The sequence below is a fragment of the Phalacrocorax carbo genome, chromosome 6 (genome assembly GCF_963921805.1).
Source record: "Phalacrocorax carbo chromosome 6, bPhaCar2.1, whole genome shotgun sequence".
NCBI classification, from domain to species: Eukaryota; Metazoa; Chordata; class Aves; order Suliformes; family Phalacrocoracidae; genus Phalacrocorax; species Phalacrocorax carbo.
In genome coordinates, this window is record NC_087518.1 from 45388783 (window position 1) to 45415814 (window position 27032).

General features: G+C 51.1%; 1 protein-coding gene across 6 annotated transcripts in view; it reads left to right on the top strand.

Moving 5' to 3' along the window:
* The window catches only part of SSBP3 (single stranded DNA binding protein 3), a 53772-nt gene that overhangs the window by 15562 nt on the left and 11178 nt on the right, over positions 1-27032 (top strand). For all 6 annotated transcript variants that reach the window (XM_064455037.1, XM_064455035.1, XM_064455034.1 and 3 more), the window contains exon 5: positions 20400-20489. In XM_064455037.1, the coding sequence (XP_064311107.1) occupies positions 20400-20489 (90 nt within the window). The remainder of the gene's footprint in view (positions 1-20399; positions 20490-27032) is intronic.

Consider the following 27032-nt stretch of genomic DNA (forward strand, 5'->3'; position numbering starts at 1 on the left):
GGGCTTTCCAGGATTTGCCCCTCTCATCGGGGATTTCAGGTGATCAGCCAGTTCCCCAGGCATGGATGGACACATGGACTGCCGATCAGCCAGCACATGTTGTCCGTCTGCAGAGCACAGTGCTCTGCCTGCCATGGGCTCCTGGGTCTCAAGCACAGAAGTATACATGTTTTTTTAAAGAAAATCAAAATTCTCAGGGAAGAAAAAAAAAAAAAGCCATATCCATCCCCCCACCCCCCGCCTCCACCCTGCTGAGAAGCGGCTCTGCGATGGCGGCTGGAAAGCGAAGCTGTAAGTGTTGCGCGTGCCATCTGCTCCGCTTGGATCGCAGGAGCGGCTGGAGCCGGCGCAGCCCTGTGGGGAGGGGGGGGCAGTGCTTGATGGGGTAAAGATGCAGTCCCCCCACGCCATATGCCCCCAGCTGGGGGCTCGGTGGTCCTCTAGGTAGGTTTGAAGCCCAGGCTGGCACACTTGAGCCCCAGGGGGTGGAGATGTCCCATGGAAATGGATCCCCACGAGGGTCTGCAGCCCCCTTCTCTGTGCCTGGGAAGAAGAGCTCCCCAGGTCATCCCTGGGATGAGGGTGGTTGTAGGGTGGGATGAGTTCATGCAGGGTTTTGGGTGTTCAAAACCTGTGGCTTTTTTAAGCATTTGTAGCTTCACTAGCTGCCTCAGTTGGGAGCACGTGTTGGTGACTGGGTGCTTTGCAGCATAGGGTGCATCTCATGGAGACCCGAGGTGATTGCTGTCATGAGAGCATCTCAGCACGACACATCTAGTCCTCCCAGAAGAGATACTGAAGGAAAACTCTCTCCTCAATATGGAAAAATTTTAGGTTATCTTTGAAAAGTGTTTTTTTGTGGGTCTGCATTAGCAACATCTCTGGGTTCTCATGCAGGATCCTCCACAGCCAGGCTCCTGCTGGCTTTTTGGCAGGGGACACCTGAGCAGCTGGGTTTCCCTCTGCTTTACCTGCTTCTAACAAAATGGACAAATTATTTTGAGCTCTCCCAATGGGTCAAGCCAGGAAATGCAGAAGTGGGATGCAGAGGCAGCCTGGGCTTTCTCCCTCTGAAGGCAGCAGTGCTTGCTGCCTGTCATTGGTACTCATGCTTGGGGCTCTCCGCCTGCAGGGGGTGGGGCTCATGCTGTGTTGTGGTCCATTGAGTTGTTCTTTATGGGGTTGTCAAGAGATGAACATCCCAAAAATGTGTAATACCCAAGCTGGGAGATCAGTTTTGACTGCAAGCATGGCAACTGTGCAGTCCTGAATTGCCCCTTGGCTTAACTCCACCACCAGAGATTTTGGTGTTTATATGGTTTTGTTTGTTTTATTTTTCTTATTTGGGAAGGTGCTCAGAGGTAGGGGACTCAAGAGCAGGTGCCTGGTGCGTTCCCCCTCTTCTCATGCAAAACGGTCGCTCCTCTTCACTTGACTTTGCTGCTGATAGAAAAGGCAGTGGTGGCATGAGTGGGTTGAGCCAAGGAAGAAGAAAAACACTCTCCGAACAAAACCAGAGGGCTTGTAAGGAGGAATGGGAAGCGAGGGAAGGCTGAAATGGCTGGGGGAGGCATCTGAGCAAGGGGCTGCAGAAAGCTTTTGGTTTTGCTGGGCTTCAGGACAAGGTGGAAGGAATCCAGCTCAGTGTTTTCCCATGCCTGTTCCCAGCAAGTATGTACAGTCAGACCTTTACAAGGGGTTTCTGGGGTTCAGCACAGGCTGCAGCGAAACCTTGTTAGAGCCCAGTACTTTATTGGAGAACCTCTTTGGAGCCACAGTTCAACCCCATGGAGGTTGTGTTCAAAAGGCACATCCTCCTCACCAAAACCTGTCATCCGGGAAGCACCGCCATGCCGACAGCATGCTGGCTCTCCGGAGATGCCCACTGCTGGTAGCCATCCCACCTCGCCAGGTGCTAATTGCAAGCAGCTTGAGGCACAGTGCTTCAGTGGCTACCCCCAAGCCGAGCACTCAGAAATTCGGTAATTGGGCTGGAACAATTATTTTTGGCTTTTGCAGAGGGAAAGGCTATAAATAATCACCCCGCGAGCTTGTGCGGTGACTTTGCAGCCTCCATGGAGGGGGTGTGTTGGGTGGGTTTTTTTGGTGTTTTTTTTTTTCCTGCTGTCCGGCTGGCTTTTTCTTGGCGGCCGAGAGTGGGAGACTTATCTGCAGAAAATGCAATTTGAGTTGATTAAAGAAACTCCTGCCATTGGCCCAAACTGCCAAACTTTCTGCAGAAACGGTTAACGCTTTCTGAGAAACCGCCCCAGGGACCTACTGGGCTGTAGCCTGGCCTGGGGCAGTGGCAGTGGGGATGGGGAGGAGGAGGGCTCCCTAGGCTTGGGGAAGGAGAACAAAGCAGAAAACAAAGGATGCCAGTCTTGGCAGCATCGCAATGAGGAGAACTTGCTGGGAAGAGATGTGGAGGAGGCAGTTGTGGTAGGCACACTTCTGTGCTTGCACCTCTGATGGCAGCAGCTTGCACAGCCTTCAGACTAAGAGCTTTTAGTCATTATAGAGCCAGGTTGTGTTTCAGCTGGGGACTGACCTGGAAGTGAAAGCCTCTGTACCCCAGTGCCCATCCCACAAACTCCCCTATCACCCATCCCAGTGCCCATCCAATGCTTGGGAGCCAAATCACAACAACCTTAGCAGAAGCAAACAGCCCCTAGCACACCTTTTGTAAGCCCTCTGTCATATCTAAAATAAATTTGCATCTAAACTGACAGGCTGGTTTTAATGTATTCTAGTGATACAACTAAGGCTCAGGTTTCCCTTGGAGGTGGGCATGGGGCATCGTCCCCACTCATGTAGAGTGCTTGCATGGCGGCATGGAGCCATCCCAGGGTGGAGGTGGGAGAGGTGTGGGATTACTGCTTGCAGAGAAGCAGAAACGTAGTTTTTCTTTTCTGTTGTGGGTTTGTTTTTTTTTAATATACAATTGAAAGGATCAAGACTTACTGACAGGCTGGTGGCTGAGGAAGGCCAGTGCTTGAGGAGGGCAAGCCAGGCTGCCAAAGACAACAGCCATAAGGCGCTGGTGTCCTGGAGTGTGTCACTTTGGCTAGTGTACCCCTTGGTACCTGGGTTTGGGGAGCATTGCTGGAGCTGGCACCTGCACGAGGCACCATAAAAACAAGCATATCACGAAAGGCTGTGCAGAGCAGAGCATCTCCTGAGCAGTCTCACCATGGCAGCTTTCCTTCGTCATCCATTATTTATTTGATCCTCTGCAAAACAAATTCGCTCCTCAGCACTGATTCTGATGACGGTGCTTATTTTACAAAAGAGGTAAAAGGAACTGGTTTTGTTCCCAGTCTAAAAGACTTTAACGAAAAGGTGCGTTTCCCTGCTACCTTCTCCTGCAGTCTGTTTCGGTGTCAGTGACATAAATCTGCAGGGTTTTAAGGTGGTGATGGAAATTTTGGAGTCTCAAACACTGAAACATCAAACAATGCTCTTCCCTGGTGTCCAGTGCTGTTGGTCCCCATCTTCCTGTGACCCACGAGGGTGTTTGCTGTGCTGGGTCAGGGGGACCAAGATGCTGGGCTTGCCTCGTAGCTCACAGCTGAAGGTTTCTCAAGGGGGGAGAGCTGCATGTGCAAGGAAAAGGGACTTATTGGGTGCATTTCCTCCCCGTGCATTCTGCTGGACAGCAGCTCTGCTTTATGGGCATACAAATAAATACACGCTTGGGGGTTTGGGGACAGCAGGGTGGTTTCTGAAGGGTTATTGGGGATGTCCTCAGTCACACCGGTGGCCAAGCCAACTCCACTTGCTTGCACCAAACAAACCGGAGCTGGAGCAGTGGGCTGAACGCTGAGCCAGGAAGTTTGGAGGGAGGAGACGATGCATCGGAGCCACGTTTGTCAGGATGGAAATAACTGTCAGCCCCATTCAATCTGTCGTCTTGTTCCCAGGGGACAATTGCAAAACAGGATTACTGGTACTTAAAAATTCATAGAAAACGTTTCTTATCACAACGTCATAATTGTTATGACTCAGAAGACTAGAATTGCCATTTTCCTGTGCCTTTCCCCCCCCCCCTTTTGTTGCATACCGAGTCCCTCACTGCAGCTGCAGAATTGTCAAAAAAAACCCAAACCCAAACCAGGGTGATGCTTTATTTTATGCTAACTGCTGCATTTGACTTGAAAATTATGTCCCACTGGGTCTCATGGTCAGCGTATTACAGCGTGATGGATGGCTGTCAGAGCGGCGGTGGCTGGCAGATTGCGATGGGTGGAGGAGAACAGATGCCCGGTGACTTCAGGGGCTTTAGCAGAGCCCGGGACTGAAGACTGGAAAACAAAAGCAGATGGGAGGGCTCTGCTTGGGCTAACTATTCTTCTCCAGCCACATGTCAGGGAGGAAGGCTTGTCGAGCAGCCGTGTCCCTTTGTGCTGTTCCTCCACGGTGAGCTAGGCTGCCCGATGAAGCCACGGGTGAACCCCACTTGACCCGAGGCCTGAGCCTATGTGCGAACCATCACTGCAGATCTCTAAAGGGCAACCTTCCCCTCCCCACCCCCCACCGAAGGAACAGCTTGCTTTTATGGAGTTTGTGCTCCATTTGACGGTTCCTGTTAACCCTTAGCCCTACTGATGGATCCGAGGTGAGACCCAGGCAGGCTTCAGGGGTGACCCTTCCAGAGGGTGGCTTCTAGTGTGTTTTGTGCTCTACATTGTGTTCATCTTTGGAGTTGAGCAGGACGACATGAATTTGAGCTGTGCTCATGGAAGGAGGAGAGCAAGCCTTTCCTGCAAGAGCTTGTTTTGAATAAAGCCCTTCGCAGGTGCTGTTCTGCAACCCCTTGTCTGCTCCGTGTCCTGTCTCCCTTGCAAACTTTCCTACACTTTCTGCCCCTGCAAAGGGCTTAGAAAAGATCCTGCCTTGCCCTGTTTCTCTGCTCACGTTGGTATTCCCTCATCTTTCATCCCTTCACTCTCCTCATGTCTGTCTGGTCCATCCAAACTTGGGAAGGCAGCTACTGTCTTCCCAGCTGGAGCTTGCTGGGGATTGCAGGGTTAATGGCAAAATTAAATTTCACTGCTGTTTTTAAATTAATTGAATCATCAGCGTGGGTAACGGGAAACAGTGGTATCATAATGTATTTGATATGGGTCTTTAAGTCAGCGTTTGCTGCAAAATCTAGAGTGCTAGATCTTGGTGGAAGTGATGGCTAACTGATATATTGCAGTTATGTTCACAGTACAAAGGCTCCTGCTACGTCAGGTCATAAAGTTGAGTTGGTTTATGATATGGCCATTTTCCCTGTGTGCTTCCCACGGTGCTGCTAGATCATACTCGGAAAAACCCTGCAGTTGGCAGGAGCCAGTGGTGCTCCTGGCTTGTCCGTCTGGGGGGGACCAGTGTCTATGAAGATTCCCTTTTGGGTGACAGAGCAACACTGGGGTTTTGCTTCCAGGATTTTCTGAGTTTTTTTCTTCTGGTAGAAGCTGCCGTGGAGGAAAACATCCCTTTTCCTTGAAGAAAACAGTGGAAAGACTTTTATTGATTTGCAGCAACATCTGGGCTTTCCATACTTGGTGGCCCTGAGGTGGCTACAGGACCTGCCTTTGAGAAGAGAAGTTACCTAGGCTGAGGGCCAGCATCCCCACATGACATCCCCATTATGCTGGGTCAGAACTCCCGTGCAGGCCATTGTATGGGCTCCTTCTCTCTTGTCCTTTACCTGGTCCAGCGTGGTGGATCTGCATCACAGCATGGTGCCTTGTGGTGGACAGTGGCATGCTGATGGGTTCCCTCATTGTCAGTGCTAATGGAGGGCTGGTGTTAATTAAAAAGCGGGGAAAAAAGTAAACTTTCAGTGTAAGTGTTGTGGAAGTGCTTGCAGGTTTCCACATGTGCCTAGCTCCTACATACTACCCCAGCAGCCTGTGAGTCCCTCTCTTCAGCTCCTTGATCTGGAGATCGCAGTTGTGTAGATGACCGCTGAGTGCACTTGGGGCAGCATACGGCCACGTCGGCAGCACTGCCTTTCACAGCCAAAATCTCAAGCCTACTTAACCAGCTGAAACCTCCTAGAAGCTGCCCAGATAGGAATATTGATCTTCATTTTTAACTCTGCTTTGCCCAGTTGATATTGCCCAGTGTTTGTGTTACTGGTATTGCCCAGATATTGTGTTGTGAAGCACAAGCATGCTGCAGGACCATGGCTGGCTTTGGGAGCAGGGTTTTGAGGGGACACCAAAAATCCTTGGTGCTGAAGAGCTTGTTCTACTGCATTAGTTTAGATTTTGTGTTAAGACTTGCTTATTATTTCTGCTAGTTATGTCTCTAATGAGGTGAGACGTGCCATATGTTGTCCATGGGGAAGGAGTGCCACAGGTGGGGCAGGGGCCAGCCTGGTGGGTAGATGCTACGTGGAAGAGCCTCAAACTGCACCTCTGACTCAGTGAGCCAAAATGCTAGCTGATCCAGCCGTGCCGCAAGTGTTGGTGCCCACATCATGCCACAGAGCCATCTGTCTGCCCATGGCACCTTATTGCTCTTCATCCACTCTTGTCTTTTCCAGCTCCTGGCAGTTTTTTCCTACTGTTCTCCTCCTTTCCTTCTCTTAGCCCCAACAGGTTTTTGCTCCAAAAGAGCATGATTTTGGGGCCGGGTACTGCTGTGTGGCTCCTGTGCCTCCTCGCAGGAGAAGCGTCTCTGGCCCCGACCTGAGCAGCCCAGGCTGGCTGCTCAGAGCAGGAGTTTGAAAGTAAACTGTATCACGGTAAAGAAATATTTATTGGTGAGTCCTGAACTTAATTTGAACAGGGCTCTGCTGTTTAAACAATTGTTGGAGCCATAAACCAGAAGCCCTTAATTAGAGCTAATTATTTTCTGCGGTGTATCTGTATGTAAGCTCATCAGCATGAGGTCTCCTCTGAAATGCACCAGTTGCGTGTTCAGGCATCATCCAGCCTGAATGTCCCTAATAAAATACGAGACAGAAGTGTTGCTGCTGGCCTGGCTGCCTGACCAGACAGGAGCCTGCCTGCCTGCAATTTCTTTAAAATCGGGGGGTGGTGGTGGTGGGGTGTCAGGGCAGGGTGCAAGAGCCCGGAGGCTCCCTGGGCAGGCATCTGGGGACCAGAGGGCAGGGGAGAGCAAGACGGGAGCTGTTTGGGACATGGACTTTAAACTCTTGGCATTTCGGGTTTGTTTAAAAACCGGTTAGGTAAATATTTGTGAAGCAGTTGGGATCCAGCTGCTGGGTCGGGGTCGGGCAGCGCTGCTGCAGCCATGTGGGTTGGTCTCTGGCCTCCCATGGACATCGTCCCACCACAGGAGGCACGTCCATCCTTAGCCCTGTCAAGGAGATGGCAGAGACAACGCAGAGCGCGTGGCATCATCGCATGGGCCTCATTTACCTAGGGTCTGGGGTCAAAATGGGTGATTAGAGGTCTGTCCCTTGGGATGTACAGGTGTGATGCTTTGGTGGGACATACTTACTACAACTGTCCTGGTGAGGCTGCTGTGTGCATCCCAGGGGTGTCCCTTCCGTGCCACCTGGGGCACTTCTTGGGGTTGGTGGTGGCCTTGTCTGTTGAACCTGGAGCTCCCACCCCACACACCCCTGCAGGAGGGTGGCTGTTGGGGGGGTCCCGCTGGGGACCCATGGCACGTACTGGGGCAGGTAGGACCTCATAGCAATGTGGCTTGTGAATGCCACTGGCTCGGGAGGATGGAACGGCAGGGATGGCAGGGCGGGAGGATGGCACGGCGCGGTGCGGGGGAGCGGTCCAGGCTGCCTGTACACAGCAGCTGTCAGCGCTGCTGCCTTCGCCCGCCCGGCCCCAGCCCCTTCCTCGTGGCACAGATGGTTTTAACACTTTCCTGGGCCTTTTTTTTTCTATAATTAACTCTTGTTTGCAAGTGGGAAGACACTTCTTTCCTTTTGGCAGAGCCATCAAACTCTCCTCGGTGGTGCGCTTTTTTAAAGCCATCGTGTATCTATCCCCCAACCACAGTCTGTTGTTTTTACCAGGCTCTTTTATGGCTCTGGGCTGCCCCCCCGCCCCTTTTTTTTTTCCCCTTGCTCTCGCCCGGAGGTAAAATCTGCAGGGATTGGAGGCAGAGGAGGCCCCAGCTCCAGGAGGGGAGTTAACGAACCCGGCCAAGGCGATACAAAAGCCGGTGCCTGGGGAGGGTGGAAGATGGAGGGGGCCCTTCCCTGCACCAGGAGCCTTTGAACATCGTATCCCCCTCTGCAGCTTTGTGCAGCGTAGCAGGGTGCTGCCTGCACAAAGGCCCCTCATCCCTGATGCTGCTTCCATGCCGTGGCTGGGAAGAGTTTTCCCCAGAGGGGCTGTTGCCCACTGAAACGCTGGTGGGTACAGGGCGCTGCTGCTGTGGATGCCCTGTCCCGCGGGCAGGGGGAGGGAGAAATGCTGCAGACCACCAGAGCTTTGCTGGCACAGCACGGGGCTGCTGGCAGCTCAGGGATCTGCAGGGTGCCCCAGCAGGAGTGAGCAGGGGAAGGGTGTCCTCTCCAGCTTGTACTGAGGCTTAGAAAAACTAACTGGAGTGTCACGGGGCATCCTCTGCCTTTCGGGGAGCTTGGGGTCTGCCTGCAGCCTCCCGTGGGGCTTGGCGGTGTTTTGTTCCCAGGGAGGCAAAGGGCAGTGGCGGTCAGAGCTGTCAGGTTGTGGGATGCTCAGCTTTCGGGACCAAGGAGGGTTCACCGCAGGGATGGGGCCACAATCTGGTGCCCGTGGCATGTCACCATGGAGAGGAGGGTGCTGTCTGGGCCATGTCGCCGGTGCAGACCTGCCAGCAGTGTGCCTGGGCTTGCATCAGGTGTTGGGAAAGCAGCTCTGACTGCAGGGAGCAGAGGAGCTGCTCTTACTTATGGATATCAAATGGTGGATGTAAAAAAAAAGAAGAGAAAAAGGCCCATCAAGAAATTTCTATCAGCAGTTCATGCCCATGACCGCTGTGGCCGCCCCCTCCTTCCACTCATCAACCCCATCCATCCCTCGAACTCTGCCCACCCACTCTGTAACCAGTTCTTCCCTGATGCTGCCAGCATCAGACCTTGCAGTGATGCTCAGTGCTCTCACATTGCTCCCTCCCCCCTCTGCTGTCTGAAAGCCTGGGGCTAATTTTTTTTTTTCTTGCTCTCAAGACTTTAAGTTTTCCTGCCTCTTGTACTAGTTTATTGCTGGGTCAGGGGGCAGGAGTTTGCATGCTGGTTTTATAGGGTCCCTCCAGAGCCAGCTTCAAAAAGCTCCCACTTCATAAATGGGGGGTTTATATTAACCACCTTATTTTGACAGGGAGAGGTGCTCTTAGAAGTGAAATAATTAATGTTTTGTAAATTTTAAGGGTAACAATGCTTCGAGATTCATCTAACCAAACCGTTCTGTAAGCATGCAAAGAAGTGACTAATTTAAAAAAAACACATTTCTATCAGAAGTCCTCCCCTAGCCCAGTGTGCATCTTGTGAGGTTGCTCCTTGAGTTACACAACTGCAGGGAAGCCCCACGGCCTCACTGTGCCCAGACTGCCGCTGCCAGCGGTGCTGAAGCAATGTGGAGAGCTGGCGTTAAGGTAAATAAAACTTGGGGCCACTTTGGAGCAGGATTTCCTATCCCAGGTAGGGGTAGGTGAGAGAAAGCAAGGCTGGAGGCAAGGTGGTATGATGAATTCTTTCCCCTCCGAGGGGTACTCACCTCTTCTCCTTCTCCAGAGCATGCCATAATATTTAAAATGCTCTGGAAATTAAACTTTTCCCATTCATCATCCTCCTGAAAAATTCCAGCCTACCAGGGAAGATCTGTGCCCCATCCAAGCTAGCCTAGTCCCTGGCTTTTGCTGGGTGTGGAGAAAACCACCAGTTCTTGGGAAGAGCACTGAATTACATGCTGGCTTACGTCAGATTTACTCCTCCTGTCCTTTGCTCTAGCTGCTCTGTTAATTTTCAAATGCCTTGAGCAATTTCCAGGCCTGGGAAACAGTATTTTTGGGTGCAGCACCCACAAATGAATGTAATACATAAACCCTGCTGTTAAAAAAGGGGGGGAAATGGACATGAGGGCTGCACTCACTTGGGATTAAAGAGTGGTTTTGGTGTGAATTTTCGTCAGAAACTGTGCGCATGATCTTCTGGGGGGCTGCGGGGAGCTTACACCCTTTTCCCACCCATACACCACTTTTGAGGTCCAAAGCACTGCTTCCGGGGGAGAACAGGGTACATAGGGGCTGCAGAGGGTTCTTCCTGGGGGCAGGTTTGGGATGTGAGGCCTCCATATGGCTGGAAGGGATTAACTTGGAGGATTAGATGAGCAGAGAGGAGGGGAAAGTTGCTGCAATCCCGCCCTCTCCAAAACCTCTCATCTCTGACCCCCAGCAGATGTGCAGTGATGATTTATGGGGACATTTAGCTCCGCTTTGGTTTTGGCTGTGCCCCCAGAGCCACAGCCTGGTCTCTGTGCTGGCAGGGGAGAGCAATGGCCATGGCCCAGGGTGGAATCCTGCACTGGCGGGTGATGAGGAAAGCTGGGGTTTTTCTCCTGCCGCTGCCTCACACCCACATGTTGCATCTTTCCTTGAGCTCAGTGCATTTCAAACGCGAGCAGTTTGCTCAAGCTTTAAGCCTGCCCAGAGAGAGCATCTGTGGTGCTCGGTGCTGCGCCGCGCTGCTTGGACAAACCCACTCCCCAGGGACCGGGGCGGGTGAGCCTGGGGTACGGCACTCAGGAGGTCGCATGCAGCGTGACCTAATCAACAGCAGGCCGGGGCTCGGGGAGGGTTGGCACCGCAGCTGCGGGATGCAGGGGTGCAGGATGCTCTGCAGCTGCGTAGCTGCACAGCAAAACATTGCATGGATGCCAGGGTGCAGGACGCTTAGCAGCTCTGTACCTGGGCAACACTTAGGTGTAAAGTGCTGTATGGAGGGCAATTTTTAAGACATCACCCTGGAAATTGTAGGAGTCGTGCTGAGACACGACGGCTTTTCTCCATGCATGGTGGTGAGGGAATTACTCAATCACAGAACCTATCTTGCTTGGGTTTGGGGTTTGCTAATGGCTTTCTTTGTGACACCCCGGTGTTGCCATCCCAGCAAAGGCTCATTGAGGGCTGGGTTGGCTCTCAGCGCACGACTGCAGCCTCACAAAGGACTTCCAAGCCCGTACTTGCTTCTTTGGATGCATCAGGGGTGCAGAAACCTGGTGGGCTTGTCATTCATCATGGTGGTGCTCACAGAATAGTGGGTGCTGTAGGGAGGGCCCTATAGAATGGGTGCTGTTTGGGTGATGGGGGAGGACAAAAGCCCGTAGCCATCATTGCTACCAAATACGGGAGTCCTCAAAATTGGCAATAAGTCCATCCACCCTGGTTAATTTAGGGCTCTGATGGGACGCCCTGGGTCTGACCGCAGTGGTGATGGCTGCTCCCGTGCAAAGTCCACTCCCTTCTGCCTCGCCGGGGTTTATATGAGGTGCCGGACTTTGTACCTGCACAGCAAGTCACAGACCTTTTTTAAGTCAGCTGCCACCTCCACCTCAATTCAAGACATTTCCATCTCTCCACCAGCATATTAATGGAAGATGCTATGCAGAGAAGATGCTATGAAGCAACTTCCAATATCAACAAAGCCACTTTTGTTAAAAATGATTTTTTTTTGTTGCTGTTAATGCCGCTTTGTTAGGGGAGGGGATTTGATTATTTATTATTATTATTATTGTTGTTGTTGTTGTTATTATTATTATTAGCCTCCTTGTGGAAAAACTTTACCTTCACAGATCAGCAGGCACATCCATCAGGGGCCTGTGTGAGCAGGGACGGATGCTCAGCCGCCTTCATAGGTACACAAAACCCATTTGAACGCCTGCAAAAGGTTACGGCGGCGCTTTTCAAGCACTGCTGTAACCTTTCACAGACATTCAAACGGGCTTTGTGTTATTACACGAAGATGGTGGCCGTCAGCATCTTGTTGGGGACGGGCAGATGGTGTTCACCTGCTCCGGACCAACTTCTTTCGCCCTTTGCCTTTGGTGTCGGGGAATAATACCAGGGCAGCTGCTAGCAGTAAAATAGGCTTAAGCAAATGGGATATTTTGGCATTCAAGTGCATGACAAGAATGGGAGTATTTGCATTAATTCCCTCCTCTCTTTCCCTGTGGCAGGAGATGATGGAGAAAACAGGGACGTTTTCCCGCAGGGAAGAGCCAGGTCCCAGTCTTCTCTGGCTGGACGGGGGGAAGTGCTGGATGCTGTGCCGGGGTGTCAGTGCTCCGTCCCGCAGCATCGCGCTGCCGGAACAATGGAAATGGATGTTTTTCACGGGAGGTCACAGTGTTTCCCACAAAGGCAGGCGCGGGGGGTCTCACACCCATCCCTGGATCCAGATCAAGATTGGGTACTGGCATCACTCTCTCCCCATCCAGACTTGCAGCTTATTTTGTATTATTTTTGATTGCAAACAGCAACTGATGAGATCAGCTAGCTGAAACACAAGGTGGCAAAAAAAAAATTCTAATCTACACCCATCTTTAATGGGGAAATCGCTGCCGGGTGCTGGATGCCTTTAGGATGTTTTGTGGCATGCCAGCTAGCCGGTAGGATTGGCAATATCCTCGTTAGTTGTTACTAAATCCTTTGGACAAGTTAAAACTATGTTTTTTCAAATGCACGTGGTGCAATGGCGCTGCATTTTTCTACAGCTGTGGATATTTTTTTTCTCTTTTAAATTAGATTACCAATTTAAATCTAGCTTTTCTTATATCCCCTTCCAAAATTTGCTTGGCAATTTCAATCTGGAAGAAGGCAGAAGGCAGAGGAATGGTGATTTGTACAGGCGCTGGGAAGCAGAAGCTGGGCTGCCAATGCCAGCAGCCTCCCTTGCACCTCATCACCAAATTATTACTATTTTTTTTGAGGAGGACTCAGTGTTTTTCCTTAATCTGAGCTTTTCAAAGGCTGGTAAGTGAGAGGACTTGATTTCAGCCACGGTGCTCAAGGCAGGGATGGAAGGTGAGCTAGTGCACTTACTGACAAGCATCCAGCCACGCAACCCCATGCAATTACACCCTGACAGCAGCAGTGCAAAGCAAGGGGCCTCACAGGGAGTAAATACCCATCTGCTTTAACCATCACAACTTTGCAGAAAACTCTGTTGAATTACCTCTCCCAGTGGCTTTGCTTGCTGGGGATATTTCCCTTTTGCTTTTAAAAATAATAATAATTTTTTAAAATATTAAAATAATCTGTAAGCTTTGCATAATGCTGTCGTAGGTACATCAGGAGCAAATCCAGGGGGAAACACAGTGTCCAGTGCAGGAGAAGATACAGGTTGTTGATGCGCGGAGGTGCATGATGGCAGTGGCCGGGTGGCCCTCAGTAGAGCCAAGCATCCCACGCTGATAGATGAGCAGTAGATTAATAGTCCTAAGCAATTGCATTATCTAATGAAAATTTTATGTGATTATTTTATATAACTTTTTTGGCAGGTGGACCCTGAAATGGATGGTATTGATTGCTGGAAAAGAGCCTGACCTGTCTGTTGCTAGAATTATTAGGGGAGAATTGATAGTAATTAATACCTGTGTATTCACAGCATTTTCCAGGCTGCTAATTGCACGAGATCCATTTGAGCTGTTTGGCAGTGGGAGGGGTTCGTACATTGGTTTTAAGGTGTGGGCTGGACACAGATCTTGTGCCAGGGAAGATGCCAGCAGCTGTCCTGCTGCCGGTGCTGCGCTGGGACCCTGGCTCACCTTTGCTCCAAGCTAGGGATGGGGAGGCTCAGAGATGCCCATGGCAAAGCATCCCTAAATACCAGGGATGGGGTGCATCTGTGCACCCAAACATGTGGCATGAAGCGTGGGAGCGCTGTCTTCTGCAAAGCCCTTCCTAAGTTAGGGGAAGCACTACCAGCAAGCCTGGCGTAACTTCCTAGAAGTTTCCCTTTGTAAATCTTTCCATACACGCGCGCGTGCAAAACCAAGCCTAATTGCATTTAGTCTGTTTTACACCTCCCATGCTTATCCCTTCCCTTCCCCCCCGCCCCTTTAATTCGGTTGCTGTGAAATTTTTGCAGCCCTGCCAAGTTATTTCCTTGGGATATATTTAGAGAAAGCCAGCTCAGCAGAGAGCGCTGGGTGTTTGCGTAAGGATGTTTGTAAATGTTAGCAGGAACGCTGTCGGGCTGGCGGAGCAGATGTCCGCGAGATGCTACCAAGAGCCTTATTTACAAACTTGTAAATGACTGAAGGGGTTTCCTTCCCAGGGATAAGGGGGGCGCCGACTAAAGAGATTAAAATCCTATTGTTTCGTGGCCGGAGCTGCTGTCTCAGATTATCTTTACAAGGAGGGGGGGCGCGGGGGAAGCCCCATATTAGCTCGAAACACCATTCAACTGTTGTGCTTTTTTTTTTTTTTTTAAAGCTCAGGGAAAATACAGGGCTGAGGGTTGTTTCTGTCTTTTTAAAGGAGGGGAAAAAAGTGGCCGAGCATGGCTGTTCCCAGCCGGGGTGTACGCTGGCGCTTTGTGTGCCAGGGCTTCCCGTGCCGGGCGGCTTGCAGGTGATATATTTAAAGAAAGCACAAAAAAACTTGTGCTATCATAGAAGTATAATTAAGTTGAACTTGCATGCACAGCTTGGTGTCCCACGGGAGCGTGGTGATGGCGTTTGGGTGGTATGCATGGTGATACTGCTACAAGCCCATTTAATCTTTTTTTCTTTTTTGTCTTCCTCTTGCCAATATGCAAAGCCTCATCCCAGCTTCCTTTTACCTTCTCTTACCCTAAAATAAACCAAAACCTGTTTGTTGTGTCTTCTGGAGCATCCAGCCAAGTGGCTTGCACCAGGGGAAGCAGGATGGTCTCCAGTGTACCCTGCCTGGAGAGCATGGCATGCCCCCAAAACACCCTGAGCCCACCCGAGAGGCTCTGCAAGCACCATGTTATGGAGTGGCTGCCCACTGCCGGCACGTGGGCCAGCAATCACACTTGAATCAGCTGCAGTGATCTGGTGTTTTATTTATTTTCATGCGCGTTGATGCAACACAGATGCTGGCACCGACCCGTGGAGGGGACTGATGCAGGAGAGCATCTGAGAGCTTGGTCCGGAGGAAGTGGTCAGCACGCTGTCCTCCCTGGTGTTAATCGGGTTACTGTGAGGTGTGGGAGGGTTCTATTATTAAATTTAAAACCTGGCTATATAAGATGAAGGCAGCTTTAACGAGATGAAAAGGCTTAACTGGAGTCCAATTAAATTCTGTATTACCTGTTTATGCAGCCTGCTTAAGTCCTGACCTGCACGCTGATTTCTTCCTTAGGCTTCGAAGCCTGTACTCTACACAAAAAAAATAAAATCAAAGGAGGGAGATAGATACCAGATCACCAACAGGTCCTGAGCATCCCCGCATGCTCGTACCGGAGGCAGCTGCCCTGGAGTGCCTTGTGCTGCTCCCGCTGTGGCTGTGAGGTGTGACGTGCAGCAAAAAACCTCCAGTCCACTCTTCTGGAGAGGAGAGCAAGGGCAAAAACATCTTGAGCCAAAAAAACAAATACCTGGCCATTCTTAGTTTGTTTTTAGGTGTGTGCCATGAAGATATTTTTGCTCTCCCCAACTTGCTGCTGGGTTAATGGAAGCTGGGTCTGGCAGAGCTGGTGCTGGTGGTGCTTCCCACAAATGGAGCGTCCTCTCTGCTGCCTGCTGGTGCCTTGCACCACTGTTTGGAGGTTATTTTTATTAAAAGTAAGGGTTTGGTGAAAGCCAACGATGGGATGCTGGGGTGAGCTGTGCAGCTGCCTGTGTGACCCAAAACTGCTCATGCGGAGCGTGTGTGGGGACACTGGCTTGCGTTTAACGGCAGAGTTGGGAACCTGTTTTTTGCAGTTAATAGAAACCATCACTTGTGTTGGTGAAGCGTGGCAGGTTTGGGCAGGTGGCGCACTGGGGCTAAGCTGATGCCTTGCCATGCCACGGGGTATAGTCTCATCATGATGCTGGGAGCCTTGCAGGATGGGATGCATTGGTGTAGCACCTTAATCCACCTTCAGGATGCTCTTGGAGGCAGCTCAGACTTGTGCAGTGATGGGGATGAGGAGGAAGAATCCCGCTGCAGGATCCCAAGGGCTGCTGTGCAGACTGTGCATCCAGAAAGCTCCCTATCTTCCCAAACCTTCCCTTGTTGGGCGATGCCTTGTATTACCAGGGGTACAGTAGGGCTGGGGTCTGGGGGCAGCAACTTGGTGTTGCTGAGGGCAATTTCAGCCCACCAGCTCTGCGCTGGCTGCTCTGGTTTTTAAATTCAGCCCTGAAACCCTCTTGGGCTCAATGGTGCCTCACAGATTCTCTCGGGTCGAGTCTGCCACAGGGCGGGGGGCAGGAAACGGCTCACCGCACCCTGCCTTCAGCAAACCTTCACGCCTAGCAAAGACCTAAACTGTGTATTAAAGAAAGTAAATAAATAAAAGCACTGGTCCACAGCTCCTCCCAGGGCTGTGGGACGAGCAGAGGTGAGTGGTGTTTCCAGCTCAGCTGGCCTGGGAAAGCAAATTCGGGTGACAGCAAAATGCTGGCAGGGCAGCTTGGGATGCTCGGCTGGTCCAGGAACCAGGGAGCTGCTCAGTGCAGCCACACCAGTGCATCTTCCCTGCCACTCTTAAATGCAATTAATACAGTGGAATAACCTGGTTTCTTCCTAAGGATTAGGTTAAGAAAACAAGGCAGTTTTCATAGCCGTTTTACACCCTACGTAGATTTTAGCTGAAAACCTAACTGGTTTGGCAGCGCAGCCAAATGGCACATCATTTTTCCCCCCCCCCCCCCCATTTTTCCCCCATAACCTGATGCCAGTGGTTCTGCGAAAGCAAGCTCCTGCCGATAATTCAAGTGCCCAGCTCCTGGCTGTGCTGTTTTGTCCGATTTCCATTGCCTCCTGACCTCCATCCTTCTTTATTTGCAAAGCTATACTCGCAGGCAGCAGTAATAAATCAATTAATGACTCTGATGAATCGTTTAATGGCTGACAAAATAACACTACAGTCAACAGCTTGGATCTCTACAGCAGTACCAGAAGACGCTGGTTGACTCAGGGTAGGGAGACGAAACAGAGACTGTTAGCTCAATTAGTGCAATTAGTGTGCGATTTAAAGGCTTAGACGGCATCTGCTGGCGTACCGAGCCGGTGTGTTAACTGAGAGCTTCAGTTTGGAAGCGAAATGCAGTGATCCAGATTGTCATCACTCCGCTCACTTCCACCAAAAAAGGGGAAAAATCCAATGTACATGGGGGGGGAAAAGGGGTGGGGGTGGGGGTGTGCGCGTGTGCGCTCGCCTCAGGAATTGCATGTTGTTTCCAGCATGGAGCAAATTTACCATCTAATAAAAGGCAAAGGAGCGGCATGCTGGCTCCGCCAGAGCTGTCCTTGCTCATCTCCAGCAGTGGTCCCCAGCACTTTGGTGGAAGGAAATCTGGGGCATCGTGTGCCAACAGAGACCTTCATGTGGCTGGACGTCCTTTTGGTTTAGCACCAGCTTGGATGTGGTGGCAGAGCGGGCTTCATGCTCCTGCACTGCACTAGCGCTGCCCATCTCCTGCCTGTCCCTTTAGCATCTCTGCCTTGCCTGTACCTGCGCCAGGGGGCTTGGAGGCACTTAGATATTTGCCTGGTGAAAGGGGCTTGGCGGGCAAACTCCAGCTGAAATCTCCAGAGCCCCTAAAAAGAGTTTCTTAACCAAAATGGTAAAATTAAGCTGGGTGGTTGGAGCTGGGAGAGCAAAAATTCTAGGTTTTCTGGAAATCGGTGCTGGAAAGCCCTTGGGGTTTGAGTGCTCACCCTCAAGGTTTGGATGCCCACCCTTAGGGTTTGGGAAATTTGTTCCCACTGCTTTTTTTTTCCCTTTTTCTTTCTGGCATGTCCCCAGGGTTTTGCACAGCTGCTCCAGCATGGCTGCACTTCTACCGCTTTGGCGGGGCTAAAGGTGCCTCAGTGTTTACCTTAGCAGCGGTGATGGGGAGGGGAATAAAAAAGAAATAAAATGTCACTTCGCAGCCTTGTAAATCATTCATCAAGGGCTGACCAATTTGGCTCCCATCCTACAATATGCTCAGGGCACTTGTGGGTTTTTAATTACCAAGTTCTGCCAAGCGCCACATGTGCGAGGAACTTTAAATCCCCGTTTACACCGTGAAGGCATAGGTGAGATTTTGGGGTGTTCAGCACGGAAAAATACTCTGTGGTTTTGTGGAAAAATGGGCATTTTTCTACAAGAGTTTTTTTGCCCTCCTCCCTCTGCTCCCTGTTGCAGAGGGGAAGGAGGAGGGCGGCGCACTTCACCCCTGGATACCCAAATACATGTCCATCCTCACTTCCCACTGCTTCGGGATCCATTTCGCTTTGGGAGATTCCCCCAGCAAAGGATTATGGTGTGCTGGAAATCTCTTGAAACCATAAAATATCACCTTGGCAGCTTTATTGCAGCGCTCGCCGCCTTGGGAGAGAAGCGTTTTGCGTGATAGAGGGTTTAATAAAGGAAATTCCAAATGGGCTCACTGCAGTTTGGGGCTTGGTCTTATATATTTTTGCATTAAGAACCGTCATCTGCTTTGCAGAGAAACTGCAATATGTTCATGGCCTTGGATTAAGATTTGGTTTTACTTTTATAGCTGACCCACTTGGGGGGATGGAGGGAGGGGGAGAACTGGGTTCACTCCCTCTCCCGTCTATTTTTGCTGCCGTCTGATGTATAAAAAGAGCCTGGAACGGGCAGGCTTATTTTTCCTGCCAGGACTTTTTTTTATTAACTGTAAAAACACTCAGATCTGGCCTTTGCTGTTGATGTGGGGAAGGCTGCTCGGGATGCCTTGTTCAAGGGAATGGTGGGAGCATGGTAAGGGCCATGCCTGGGGGCGCAGGACCCCGTAGCCGCAGGGGTACCTCGGTTGTTTTGCCAGGGGGGTCTCTTATGGGGGAATCAGCTTCCGCTGTCATCTCTGGCACTTGCAGCTCTGAGATGCTGGGGTGGGAAAAACAACCACTGGACTGGTGCGGTCCTGGCCTTCATTCCGCATCCTGCATGCCAGCTCCTGCTGGAGAGCGTGATGGAGGGAGCGCAAGGCAGTGGTTAGACTGATGCTTTCCTGCCTCTGCAAGGCTTTCTGATCCAGAATAGCAAGATTCCCAACCAGACATTGGGGTCCCACTTTGACACTCCTTAGTCCTTAATAATCCTTGATTTTCTGGGCTGCCCAAGTCCTGACACCCCAGCTTACCCCTTTGCTCACATCTTGTGGTTGTCACTGTATCAGATGCAGTTGGGGGCCAGGGCTGGCTCGGCTGCTGTCAGGACACAGGGTTTGATGGGGTCGGGGTGCTCCAAGCTTTGGTATAAAACCAAGCCTGAGCAGGCTCACCTGTACCCCACCTGCCTGTGGAGCTTCCTTGGTGGGAAATTTTTCAACCGATTTTTTTCATGGTGGACGATTTTTCTCCACTTTGCTACATGGTTTTAGGTGCTTAAGTCCATTGTAAAAATTCATGGAGGGAGTAGTTCAGTGATCCAAACCTAGTTAATATCAGTGAGGCCCCCTTGTAAACTGCCCTGGGAATGGGGGTTCATTTGGTGATGAGTAAACAAGAGTGCACCTCAACGGCACAGGTACCACTCCTAACCCAGCAGGGATGTGTTGCCAGCAGTAGATTTTAGGGAAAGACCTTTTTCTTACCATTTTCTTTCTGGGTAAGGGCCTCCTATCATGCTGATGCTTCCCCAGCACTGCCAGCTCCACAGTGCAGTGAGAAAGTAAATATGAGTAGAGTTGCTGAGCAGGAGCAAGCGGGGTGTCCATTTATTCCGGGTCAGCCCCCATACCTCCTTCTTGGGGCTGGAGCTGCTCAGCTGGCTTGTTCTGGGGATGTGCGATCAGGAGCATGACCCCCACAGATCAGGTGTGATGAATTTGGAAATCCATAATTAAACCATGGCATGTTGGTGAGGTCAGAGAAACATCTTTTCCAGAGGACAGAACTGACCTGGCAAGGGCAGAGGGGGAAGGTGGCGTAAGAAAAGCATTTAAAAAGCCTCAAAACAGCTTCTGCCTGAAGTGATGCATTGGATGAGGCTCCTCGGTGGATTAATGAGACTAAATGCCTGGGTAAATGAAAAAATAAGCCCCAGAATTATGCCTGGTTTTTGCATGGCCATCTTCTCGGTGGGCAAATTGCAGATGCCAATGGTCCTCTGGCTCCAAGCATTCTCTGCTTGTTCCCCGATAGGGGAAAATGCCTGGGGCATAGGGAGCGATGCTCAGGGCTTTGGAGGTAACACTAATTAGCTCAATGTAGTGTGACAGGGGAACAGCTTTTTTAATGTGTTTTTTTCTTAACTCCAGCTTAAAGCACTGTGTTTGTCCTGGTTTTGTTCCCCACAGAGCGCAGCTGCCGCCCCGAGTCCCGTGCTTGGAAACATTCCCCCGAACGACGGGATGCCCGGGGGCCCCATCCCACCCGGTTTCTTCCAGGTAGGCTGCCTCTTCTCCCAGTGCTCACCTCCACACCGTGCACGTGTTTGCTTACGCTCTGGGTGTCAGTGCTGTCGTGCCTGTGTTTTTTTTCCAAGGGGATGCTAGGGAAGCAGCATGCCCGCAGAGCTGACCTGTCTAGGAATAACTCATGTTCTGCTGTCCTTCCATGTTTGCTTTCTATTTTTTGTAGCCTTAAAGCAAATTTCTTTCTTGCTCGAAGAGGTTACTGTGTATTTACAACCAATGCTTTTTTTCAAAGCTGCTTGGTTTGTGTTTGGGTTGGGACTGTATTTGTTCTCCGGTCCTAACAGACATGCATAATTGAAAACATTCTGGATTTTGATTCCTGAAACTTCCCCCCACCCCCCGGTTAACCACTTGATTTTTTCCAAATGCAATCACTGAAAGCATTAACAAATGCTGGCTGCGGCTGCAAGCAGGAGCCGGCTTCAGCCAAGTCCCCAAATGCCATGGAGGCACCTTGTAAGCAAATACCTAACAAAGTCCCTAAAGTCCCCTTGCTCCTTCCTTCTCCCACACCGAGCTCTGACTGAGGAGGGGGTAAGGTATGTTTGGAGTGACGCTGATGGAAAGGATCTCGACAAGCACACAGAAAAGGAGTTTTCAAAACTTGAACCATGGAGGTTTTTCTTATTTCTCTGGAATCTCTTTGCATGGCATGAGCTGTGCTGGTTTGCAGCGGCATAAACTCTTGGTGCATTAAAATCTTCCTTCCTGAGGAAGAAACACTTGTTCATGTAACAAATGGGATAAGAGTTGAAAGGAATATTTGTTTTGGCAAGCTGTTTTTTTTTTTTATCTGGGCTTGTGATTTGTATATGGGAGAACTTCTCAGGCAGTAGACAGGCAGACTCGATAAGGCACTTGTGATTTATTGTGGCGATATCTGAGCCTGATATCGCTGTTTCTGTGTGTATGGGAAGGGGGAAGCAGGGTCCTGTCTGATTTTTTTTAGAGAGATCCCATTTCCTGAACATGCTTCTGACAAAGTAGGAATATCTGATATTGATCGGGAACCCTAAAATGGGTGAATCTTGTTGCAGCGCTTGGCGGCACGAGGTGAAGCCAACAGCAGAGATGCTATCTCGCAGGTCATAGCTGCTGCCAGCAATTTGAGTGCCAAGCTGCTGCTTCCAACAAATGTGTCTCCAAAAGCCCTGATCTCGCCCCGCTGTGAAGCTGACTGTCCTTTGGGGCTCCTGCGTCACGCAGAGCTGCGAGGGCTGCAAAACTGGCACAAAGTTAGGGCAAGGCTTCAAGAGTATGGGTTGGCTTTCCCCGAGAGAGGAAGGTGAGGAAGAGGAGTCGCACGTCCCCAGACGTGCTTTGCATGCTCCTGTCTCGACTCCTCCCGTTGACAGCCTCCAAGCTGTCCCCCTTGCTTTTCTTTCTGCCCTCCCATAGCATTTTTGCACTGAGGGTCCGATTCAGGAGTGAATAACCCATCCTAGCTTCCTACCTCTTTTGTGGCAGGACTAGGAGCTGCTGGGGAAGGGGGGCTCAAAAGCAGCTCTGCTTTCTTAGGGCTTTGGCGTGGGGGGTCCTGAAAACCCAGCAGAAGTAATGGCACTGGTGCAGGTGTTGTGTGTGGGGACTGCCTGTCCCTGGAGCTGCCGGAGGGAAGAGAGGAGGGGTGCTGATGCATATGGCTCACATGTGACATCTCAAGAGCCTGCCTTCCCTGAAAGCCCTCCAACATCTGGTTTCTCCTCCCAGCCCTGGGGATGGAGGGGAGGAGGGGAGAAGAAAAATCCCACCTTTTAACAGTCTGAACATCACCCCCATGAAAGCCTGTCTGATTTATTGCGGGTGCTGGCGCTTGTTCCAGCTTCAGGAGGTGCTGGAGACCAGCTCTTAAAGGGGTGGGCTGGTGGCTTGGTGGCTAGCCGCTTGCAGCTTGGGGGAAATTGTAGGAAATTGAAGCCTTGAACTTAAGAGGGCAAAAGCAAAAAGGTCACAGGAAATGCAAAGGACCTCTCCCTGACCCTTGGCGTGCCAGCTATGGGAGTGGGTGAGGTTCCTGGTGGTACCACCCCAGCCAGTGCCTTCCCCATGCCAGGAGGCTGGAGGCTGGAGAGTTGCTCAGGGTTTCAGCAGCTTGATCTTTTGCACTGTACTGCAGGCAGCAGGGACCTAAAGGGATATCCCTGAGGACAGCAGCCACGGGTTTTTGAGAGGTTTTAGATGGCCTGATCCTGCCTTGGCATGGTGGGACATCATGCCAGGAGCTGAGGAGGGAGTCACCAGCAAAGCTCAGGTTGCAGAAATCCCTTGCTGCTACCCTGGGAGTGCATGAACTGCCCCCCAGCCCCATGCATTCGGATGTGTGCTGCTGTTTGGCAAAGGGAAGAAATTATATGGACCATTCCTGGGAGCTAGTGGCCCAAAAACCCAAGGGAGCAAGCTTGGAGGAGAAGTGATGCTCCAGGAAGGGGAGAAGAGAGGAGGAGCCCAGGCTGCAGCACTTGTCCATAGCTGCCGTCTTACAGGGAGAGTCCCTTCCGCGCACTGGGGCTTAGCAATGACCTTTGGGCTGGAGGCCAAGGGAAATGCATCCTGCAGAGTCTCACAAAACCTTCCCAAAATGATGGGAAAGGAGAGGCCCTGGGCGCCCTTTCATTGCCAGGGCATTGCGTCGTGCCAGCCAGCGGCACGGATTTGGGCTGTGCTTCGGACAAAAGGTGGCTGGGTTGACTGCCGGTGTGGGTAGATGCTTTTATTTAAATCTCTCTTTGTCCCTTTGAGATGAGCAAACAAACCCTCTGCTCATCCTCAGAAAGGTCATCAGAGGCGTTCCTGCTTTTGTTTTGAAAGCTGGATTGATGCCGGGGTGCAGATCCCTCAAAGAAGGGACAGGGGGGTGCCAGGGAAATGTAGAAAGGAAAATTTAAAATGAAAAGCAATTAATACCACACCTTTCTACTGCTAAATAAATGGGGATGGACCCAGTCAGCAGCCCCCCGCCATGGCCATGCCTCCTCTTCCCAGTGCGAACTCCCCACACCACCCCGTACTCCGCACGCTGATGAAATGGAAAGTTGACCATAAATCAATGTCGGCGGCTGTGTTAGCTATGCATCAGCGGCTCGGCGCCGAGATGCACCAAAACAAAGCACCGGCTGCTCAGTGTTCCCACACTGCCCCCTAATGCAGAGAGACCTCGGGAGCCAGGGAGGACAGGGGGCTCCAGATCCTGGGGGGCTTCCCCCTAAAACTCCCTGCCCTCCCCACCTCTCCTCCCTGCATCCTGGGGCTCGTCTCTTTGGGTAAGGGCACCCATGGGGGTGAGGATGGTAGAGCCAGGGGCAATAAGAAGGGGTCCATGTTGTCCTGCTCCCTCCTTGGATGCCACCATTTTCCCCCTGCTCGGCTGTCCTGACATCTCAGTGGGATTTGCCACTACTCCACGGGTGCCACCACCTATGGTCAACCAGCTCCAGCGAGGTGGCGCAAGAGCCACAAATGAGGCTGCCCTTCCCAAAATCCCAGGGCAGAGCTCACTGTCAGCCTCGCACCAGGCAGGGTTTGAAGGAAGGTGGCTTACAAGCTGGAGGAAAGGAAAAGCAAGCATTGGAGAAAGTTTTTTTTCTGAAAGTTTAGTAGGATGCCCGAGGCTTTTGTACTGAGCGTCTGGAGCATATGGTGGGATTTGCAGTCAACTTTCTCTCGGGTGCTCCAGCCAGATGGAGGTGACTGTTCTTGGCTCCAGCTGACATGGGTTTGTTTCCTGAAGAGCTTGTGTTTAACATATTCCTTAAAACCAGGCTTCTGCAGTTGGGAGCCCCAGCTGCAGGCAAGGCAGAGCTCCTGCCCACGGCTGCCTTCCGCCGTCTGCAGGGGAACTTGGCCCGCCTTGCCTTGCCTTGCCTTGCCTTGCCTTGCCTTGCCTTGCCTTGCCCTGCCCTGCCCTGCCCTGCCCTGCCCTGCCTTGCCTTGCCTTGCCCTGCCTTGCCTCGCCTTGCCCTGCCTCGCCTCGCCTCGCCTTGCCTTGCCTTGCCTTGCCTTGCCTTGCCTTGCCTTGCCTTGCTCCCTCTCAGGAAGGTGCGGTTGAGTTCTCGCCCAGCACCACGTGCTGGAAGGTGGCCATGGTCCTCCTCACCGGGGACACCTGGAGCATCTCTCCTAAAGGCTCCTTCAGGGATATCTTTTTTTGTTGTTGTTGACAACTTGCAAAACTTCCCTCTCCTTCGGTAAGAATAAAGTGCCTATCCAATAAACCCAGGCACATCTTTAATTAATATCCATCTAATTTATTTTAGTATTTTCTAATGTCAAAACTGGTAGGCAGGGGCAGGTATTTTAAAACACAAGATGCCTTCCTATTGCTAACTCTAAATTGTCAGTATCTCATGGCAGCGATGCTTTGCCTTCTCGTACCATCCTGTTTTGTTCTGCCACCCCCAGAGGTGCTTGAAATGTTTTTAAATAGAAAAACTCCCCCATTAGCTGAAAGTATGTAGCCCATAAAACATGATCCATTTGTGGTGAATTATGCTGGAAACATAAATTGACACGCGCAGAGCTATGATTGCTCGTGCCATTTTCCATCTTTAATATTTTACAAGAAGTTTGAGGCGTCGAGCTTGTGAAAGACAGAATGGAAATAACCTGATCACCTGGAAACTCCCCATAGAAAGCAGCCGAAAACTTCAGTTGTCTGACGGGCCAGGTTGGGATTTTAAAGTCCTTGTAGCAGGGATTAAAAAAAGAAGCAGAGAGGAGGCTGGGGCACTGAGAGCTGTTGGAAACAGTTTCCTCTAATGCCATTTTAGCTGTTTGGGGTTGGTTGTTGAGGTTTTTTTGAGGCAGCTACAGGAAGGTGAAGAGTAACCCCCCCATGCAAGGCATCCAGCTTGGAAAGAAAAATAGAGAAAAAAATGAGAACTCGAGAGATGATGGAGTTTCTCTGGTTGGAGAGAGTGCTGGTCTTGAGATGAGAGTGAATTAACTGCAGAGCAGGTTCTGCTCGCCCAGCACAGCATGTCAGATGGAGCTCTGCTGAGGGGATGCAGTGCTTGGGCATTTGGGATCTGGAGGGAGGTGGAGCAGAGGAAGCAGGACTGTGCGTGTGTTCAGCCTCCCTTTGTAACAGCACTAGTTAATTACTGCTAAATACACATTTTTTAAGAAAAAAAGGTTGTTCTGTTGGTTGGAGCCCACATGACATCTCTGCAAAACACTTGTCTCAACCGCCGTGATCCATCGGGATCATCTCCGCTTCCTCTGCAGTGAGGGAAACCCATGTGAAAAAGCAGCCCATCCAGCAGGCGTTCCTGGCCAAACGCAGGTCCCGGACCTGAAACATCTGCAAATATTTATGGAGATAACAATATCCAGAGGGTCTGCATTTCTGTTGAAGCAGCATGGCTATGCCGCAGGGGCACGGGAAGGGGCTGTGGCAGTTGCAGCCTGGAGCAAGCATTTCAGATGATGCTGCTCGTTGCTGTTGTGAAAAAGAAGAAAAGAATGAAGAAAAAAAGCCCCTTTCAGCTCCTCCCTGCCTGCCGAGACGTTTGCAGGAGCTGGGCATCTGCAGCCACATTATTCAGAAGTCTCTGCCAGGAGCGGTACCGTGTGGGATAATGCAATGGCAAGGATATTCTCGCTGGTCAGCAAAGCGTGGCATGGAGCCTGGAGCATCCTGAGGAGCAGCCTTGGGGTGGCGAGGGAGGACCATGCTCTGAAGGATGCATTTTAGCAGCACAAACAACTGATGCTCTCTGGATCCGATTGCAACGGAGGGTTTTTCTCCAGCGAAAATGCTGCCATGTCTTTTATAGACACTTTTTCTACAATAACCAAACACTGCTTGCTCTGAAGACTTTAAATCACCCCCAAAATGTCACCTCTAGGCCCAGCCGGGGTGCATGTAGGTGGCCATGTGCCCCGTGCATTCGATACCTGTTAACCCCACACCCTCACACGCCAGGGGATACAAGAAGGAGGACATCAGGGATTTAATAACTTCAGGATGGGGTCTGCGTGCCTGTCCAGGCAGTACCTGGATAACGATGACCTCTTCCTTGTGGCGCAGCAAGGCAGGTGGTGTGGAGGACCTGTTGATTCCTGCACTGATGAGACTTAAGGGCTGGTCTCTGTGAATCCCTGTTTGTCCTTTCCACTTGGTTTCATCACTTGTTCACCTTTGTCAATCTTCCCTACCCCAAATCTGCAGCTGTGATTTGTAAGAAGGGCTTTGGTGGTAGCCAGACCTCGTTGAGGGGTGCTGAGCTCCATGAACCAGCGGTGGGAGGTGGCTTGCTGCCCCTGATGCAGTTAGCATGTGTACAGTTAGCCACCTCAGAAGCAAAAATAAGTCAAGTTTCATGCATGGAAATTACTTCTGCTAAAGGTGGTTGATGCTACAGTTGGACCACAGAGGCTTGACTTCACTGTAGTGGGACATGATTGGAGAAAGAAGTTGTGTTAGCGCCGGGGGGTTGTCCTGAGGTGCTGTGACCTCTTCCAGCCAACGTTTGCCAGGCAGGAGGGGCAGGGGCTGGTTGCCTTCGGCTCCTA